This window comes from Lathamus discolor, chromosome 6 (assembly GCF_037157495.1).
Source record: "Lathamus discolor isolate bLatDis1 chromosome 6, bLatDis1.hap1, whole genome shotgun sequence".
NCBI lineage: Eukaryota > Metazoa > Chordata > Aves > Psittaciformes > Psittacidae > Lathamus > Lathamus discolor.
In genome coordinates, this window is record NC_088889.1 from 5,630,662 (window position 1) to 5,637,317 (window position 6,656).

The following is a 6,656-nucleotide window of genomic DNA, read 5'->3' on the forward strand; positions in this document are numbered from 1 at the left end:
ACATGAAGTTCACCCAGTCTGCCATGGGCAAGAGGGCATTTGAGTTCTAAGCTCACACAGTCTTAATTCGTTGTTGAGCACAGCTGCATAGTGTCAGCAAAGCAAGTTAAAACCCCAGATAATTCTTGGAAAGAAGCATGCCTCTGTTAGTATGAATTTGCAAGGCTGTTGACACAGCCAAGAAGAACACATCCCTCCATATGAAGATGGCATGTTACATTCTCTTGGCTATCTAGCTCTGAAAGTTTAATGTTTTAGATACCCGTTCTGGTTTATAGAATCATAGAATAGTTTGGGTTGGAAGGAAACTTAAAGCTCATCCAGTTCCAGCCCCTGCCATGGGCAGAGACACCTTCCACTGGAGCAGCTTGCTCCAAGCCCCTGTGTCCAACCTGGCCTTGAACACTGCCAGGGATGGGGCAGCCACAGCTTCTGTGGGCACCCTGTACCAGTGCCTCTGCACCCTCACAGCGAAGAGTTTCTCCTTTATGTCTAAGTGTCCCCTGTTAAAGTTTAAAGCCATTACCCCATGTTCTGTCACTACAGTCCTTGATGATGGACTTATATTGTCCAAAAGTGGCAAAGGTATTGGAATTCAAGTGATTTAGTTCAGTGCAGAAAATTTTTGGAAGGCGGCGCCTTTCCTTCAAACACATTTTGTGGCTTGTGTATGACGTTTCTTTCATCTAAAAAAGCCTGTTTCTGATCTTTGAATTTGATATTTCCCAAGGACTAACTTTGCTAATTCAGCCAGAGTGATTAGAACATACTGGGGTTTCCATTTCTTCATTTCTTTAACAATGAAATGGTTTCTTGGTGGTTAGAGATGCAGTGTACTGGTCTTACATGGTCTTGCCACCAGAATAAGTTCGGCTATATCACAGCATCATAGAATAGTTTGGGTTGGAAGGGACCTTCAAAGGCCATCTAGTCCAGCTATTGTAGGAGGATTCCATCTGGATACTTTCTCGGAAGACCTCATCTTTGATGTGGGAGTATAACCTTTGGAGGGAAGAGGTCACTTTTGTCTCCATTATCCATTTAGTCCTGTCTTTTGCTTAGTTCTGGTTGTGACAATGGCTGATCTGATGTGGCCACCTGCCTACCAGGCAGCAGCAGGCTGAGATAACTAATTCATTTCACACTGGCCACCAAGCAGCTGTTACATTACAATGTCTTTCAGTCATTACTGTTAGAGGCAGGATTTGACCCAGTAGACTGGAAGTATTCTTGTATTCCAGAGACCAGTGAGGGCCAGCAGCTGTGTAAACTCCTCACATGAGCATCACTCAGTGCATCTACCTCCTCGCCTGTGAAGTCTCTGGTTTTCCTGCCACAAGACTTCTCCAATGCACACACCTTGCATTACAGTTAGCCACGTTCCTCAGAAGTAACAGATCATTTGGAAGTGTGGCCTTACCTGAAAATCAGATGTGTTTAAGGTATCTCACTTCGGCAACAGATTGGTGTTCCAGGAGAAAACACTCAGTTCCTGGTGTCCATATTACTGTAACCTTTCTGTGCCTATGGCCCAAAGCTCACCCTCCTCATGGTTCGTCTTGTTATTGAAGAGACTGAACTTGGGTCTCTTCACTTAAGTCCTGACTGATGGCTCCTTCGCTGTTCCAGATCTGTGCTACCCAGGAGCAAATAGTGCTTGAGCCAGCTCCAGAGGTTGCTTTCCACTGCACTGAGTTTCCTCTTACACTCTGAATTCCTTGTTTGTTTCCTAGCCCAAAGGTTTGAATCTGGAGGTAGGAAGAAGTATGAGGGGATGAGAACACAGCAGGAAGTGAAATATCTGCATTTACCTGAATATAAATATTTTATTCAAGTATTTGAATTAGTTTTCTGCCACTTTTCTGAAGTCATAAAATGCTCTGAAATGTGACCATTGTAGCTTAAAACAGCCACGTAGAGATGTAGCACATTAACAACCTGGACTTTGTGCTTTCCAGTCGTTTAGTTAAGGAGGGAGCCATGGGATGGCTCAGAGGCTGAGGAATTGATTTTGAAAGCCAGTCTTGCTGTCCCATCTACTTCAAAAGAGTCTTTGGGGCAGTGCTGAGCAGTCCCCATCACAAAGCTGTCACACTCAGTTGCTGTGATTGACCGGGTCTGTTGAGGAAAATTATCCTGGAGCCACAGTGACCCCCTCACCCTTCGAAGGGGTCGGGAGAGGGTGCAGTGGTTGGAGAGCAGGGGACCTGCTCTGGGACTGCCTGCAGCACGTCAGCCTCTGTATCTGAATCAGAATACTCATTCACTTTGTGTTTTCGCTTTTGAATGGCAAAAGAAATGTGACCTGCTTTCTTGTAGCTGTCTGATATTATGTGTTAGGGACCATTGTCATGGTTCTTAGTGTCTCAGGTTCTTAAAAGCTGGTTTATCAAGTACACAGCTGATGTTAGCTGAGCTGTGGGGGGGAGTGTGAGACAAGCGTTTCCCTGCCTTGCTTCCACAGGTAGGGAAATTCTTTCAGCGAAAGAGTTAAAGGAGCAATGTAAGGTTAAACATCTGTGTGCTTTTTGAAGCACATGGCTGTTCCCTTCCGCAGCATTACTGACACCTGAGGTTATTAAAACTGAAAGAGTCATCAGCGGTCCCATCTTTTTTGTGCTAATGTGCCTTAACTGCTCAGGATCTTTGTATTTAGACAAGGAAGATAAACTGATTGGTTTAATTTTAGAGTTTTAATTCAGCTTCACTTTTAAGTTACAGTGCAATCAGTGCTGACCATACACATTCATTTTTATGGGAAAAGATAGAGCTTCTGAAGAAGCCTGAAAAAAACCAGACTTTTACTTCGAACTCCATTTTCACAAAGGCTTGGCTTTTGCAAAACCCTTGTTATGAGCCAGCGTGACCCAACAGTGGCCCTTTAAGAGACATGTTGGCAGTTAATCTGTTCTGGTTTACAGCATGTACATTGCTTTAAGAATGACTGGAATTCTAGGGGGAGGGAGAAGGGAAGCTTTGACCTCCATGTGCACATGTGCTGCTGCCAGCATCCCCTTGCTCGTCTCTGTGATTAAATGGATAAATCAAAGAACACCAGCTTCTTTGCAGCTCTCTCTGCAGTGAGGCTCTCTTTTTAGTTACTAGTAGCCAGCATGGCTGAAATACTTCCAAGCACAAGAGGGAAGGCTTCTCCCAGTTATGTTGGTGTGGGAGCTGGTAGCCAGCCCAGTTGTTGGGGTTCTTAATGACGCTGCTTTTCCCTTTCACCAGATCTGAATGCATCAATAAGTTTGCCTCTGTCTTTGGGACCATGCCTCTCAAAGTGGTGGAGCACCGTGCTGACCCTGTGCTGTACAAAGATGACTTTCCTGAGAAACTGAAGAGCTTTCCCAATATTGGCAGCTTGTAAAGGCAGCTGTGAGACAACCCTGAGTGATGAAAACGACAGCTGAAAAGGTGCTAAAAAGGAATTAAAAGGAATATGTGGCCCTGAAGAATCACTAGAGAGTGGGTTACGTCTGAGGGAGATGGGAATGAATGTTGCGTTCTGGTATGTTGTCTTCCTTGTACACTGCACAGAGGTGTAATGGAAAACTGAAAAACTGCTTCTCTTTTGATCACAGAGGATTGAATCTGTTCATGGGCCCTGCAGAAATGCCCCCCCCCCCCCCAACTTTTCTCCAAAGGAGACTTTATGCATCTGGAAGAATAAACCAGAATCTCGCTCTCTGACTGGCATGACTGACCTCTCCTATCAAATGTGCTGCAGCTCTCTGGGTTGTAACGTCCACCCAAAGCAACTGTCTGCAATAGCTGCTCCCTTTTCAGAGGAGCTTATTGCCTGTGTGGTTGGTAGGCCTCTGTCTTTTGAGCTTAATTGTTGGCTTAAGCAACTGCGTAACAATCATTTTCTTCTGCATAGTGAGACAAGCATTTATCTTTTTACAACATCAGCAACAAAAAGCCGTGTGTTGTCACATGCCTTAAAGGGCAAAGCATTTTGTGTTTCATAAGTTGTGGTGGTGCAAATTGAGACACGCAGCAGCTGGGTGGATGGTCTCCTTCAGAGCAGAGACCTGCAGGAAGAGAACCCCAGTTGCTGCACCTCTTCTTCTCAGGTTTTCTGCTACATCCATGCAAGAGACTGTGACTCTGCATCAAAACTGGTTGTGTTACAATGGAAAAAAAGATGTGTCTTTCAGTCTTACTATGTTTTTTATTTTCATTATCAAAACAGTGGCCAGGTCACAGTTTTATGTCACAGCCATAGGTAAGAACAGTTAGAAAGTAAGTTTCTTCACATCTGAATCCTCTTCAGCAAGCATGTGTTGTAGTACTGATTTGTAAAACCCTTTAACTTACAGAATTTCTCGGTTAGAGCTTCCGTGTGGAGGGATGTGTGTATGTACGAGACACTATTAATGCACACTTACAAATTCCTGTGAATTACCATTCAGTCTTCTGCTTGTAGTTTAAGGAGCAACAGGCCACCACTGAAACATGCAGCACTGGAATTGTTTCTCAGTGCTGAAATGAACCTGAATTAGAAAACTAAATGCAACAAAATGAGAAGTAAAATTGCCTGGACCGTTACTTTTGCCCTTTAGTGTTAAAGAGGATCCCAAGTTGGGGTGAGAAAAGGATCTCTTTTCCATCACCACTGATAAAATGTTTGTTACCAGATACGGGTGATTTCACTGTCTTTTGAAACCTCCATTACTGCCAGCTACAGAGACAATCCTACTTGATGGGCTGTTTTTCTGTTTCACTGCAAGCAACCTTATTCCTCAGATTTTGCCAAACCCCAAACAATAGGACAAGTGTTAGGCATCACGGTTCACCCCCTCTCCTAAGCTGGATACGCAGCAATGACAGAAACCAAATGAAAGTCAGGCTAGAAACAGGAAACATCTGCTCCTATTTGTCTCACCCCCACTAAGACTTATCTTATTGCCCAATGCAGTGGATGTGCTGTGAATGAAAATCATATTGGAACAATAGCTCTGAGGGGATGCTTCACTTCATAACTCCCCTGGGATGTGCCTGTAAACTGTATCATCTGATTCTCTGGGAACGTTTAATTACTAGTAAATGTTTTTCCCTGCAGTCTTTGTTTCGTTCCTAAGTTGCTGTGGGAGGGGGCATTGGGAAGCTAGGATAGCTGTTGCAGTGATAACAACTGCTGTCTGCACAGTGGGTGTCACAAGAGAGAAGGAGGTTTGTTGCTTGCTGTTCCTCTTTTACAGCCTCTCAGGTTCATTGCCATGAACTTTCTTTCTGGATCTTCCTGTTGATTTATGTTGTGGTGCTTGAGCATCAGGAGATACCAGCATATTTCCCTTGAGTAGTTTGCTTTGAAAGGGTCATTGTGACAATGCAGTAGTCACTTCAGTTTTGGCTGTTCTTTTGGGGCTGATCTCAGCTTGGCAGGCCAAAGCAGTTTAACTGAGTTACAACATCTTCCTTACACAGGGCAGTGAAGCTGCTGTGATTTCCTGGTTCTTTCTCAGTGAGCCAGTTTTGCACAGTGTTAAAAGGCACACGGAGGATTTGAAATGTTTGATGGAATATTATTAAGTGGGGACAGCGTAATCAGCCCTCCTAAACTGATTTACAGTCTCAGGTCAGTAGTAAGGCAACAGGCCCTTGTGCCTGCATCCCAAAGCATCCACAAAATATCCAGTGACGTAACATCAGGTACTATCCTTTGGCATTTTACAGTTGCATCTCATTTAGATGGTAATTTGTCTCTGTTTTGTGCCATGGAGAAAATGGGCAATTAACTGTAAAAAATCCAATGTAAAATGGTCTGCTTTCCCCCTATGTTTGTAATTGTGATGTTCCTGATGGAAAGTGCGAAGGTAAGATGTACCTGTATGTCTGATTTCAAATGCGTTTGTTGTCAATCTTTAAGATAATTTTTAACTTTTCATTGTATATATATTATAATAAAAAAAAAGTTAATATTGGTATATTAAAAAGTAAATCCATGGAGTATTCATTTTGTTTCCCTTCTGGAGCAGCACAAGGAAACATGGATGCATTTAGAAGGGAGAATTGCAGCGACAGGCTGTTTTACTACATAAATCTGTGTTAAACTCAAATATGCACACTGTACTTCAGAAAGATCTGTCCGTGTTTTGTCTTTCCCATAACTGGAGTTGGATGGTCGTCTTTGAAGTAGAAGTTGGCTTTGCACGAATTCATCCCAGTCACCTTTTTGAGGAGAGTAGATGTTACTCTAATTTTCTGCCAAGGTTTGACAGTAGCATTTATCTTGGAGAAATAGGGAACAGATCCTTTCTCTTCTTGTGAAGAGAGACAGCAAATGTTAAAGAATGGTGCTTTGGAGAAAAGAGCTTTGGTGGAGCCATGGAGACTGTGGAATCCAGTGTGGTGGCAGCTCTTTGTTTCCAGAGGTGCTGCAGCACTGGAGCATGCTGCTTGTGCATAGCAATAGGTGTGATGGTGTGATGCGCCATAGTGCTTGCCCTGCCAGTAATGTCTTAAGGATACATTTTTAGCATGACCAGCTCTCCCTACAACATGTTGACTCTTTCCTTCCTCACAGCTCCACTATCTCATTACAGGACATGCCAATTCGAGCTGTAATGTTCTGAATTACTGTCTCCTGCCATCTCCAGCTCCTACTCCTGAATCTCCTGCCATCCATCATGCTTCCGCTGGTGCGGTTC

At 43.7% G+C, this 6,656-nt stretch overlaps 1 protein-coding gene across 2 annotated transcripts in view; it reads left to right on the forward strand.

Moving 5' to 3' along the window:
• The window catches only part of EXT2 (exostosin glycosyltransferase 2), an 81,382-nt gene extending 75,435 nt beyond the window's left edge, over positions 1–5,947 (forward strand). For both annotated transcript variants that reach the window (XM_065685290.1, XM_065685291.1), the window contains one exon: positions 3,232–5,947. In XM_065685290.1, the coding sequence (XP_065541362.1) occupies positions 3,232–3,370 (139 nt within the window). In that variant the 3' untranslated portion in view covers positions 3,371–5,947. The remainder of the gene's footprint in view (positions 1–3,231) is intronic.
• The last annotated feature ends 709 nt before the right edge of the window (positions 5,948–6,656 follow it).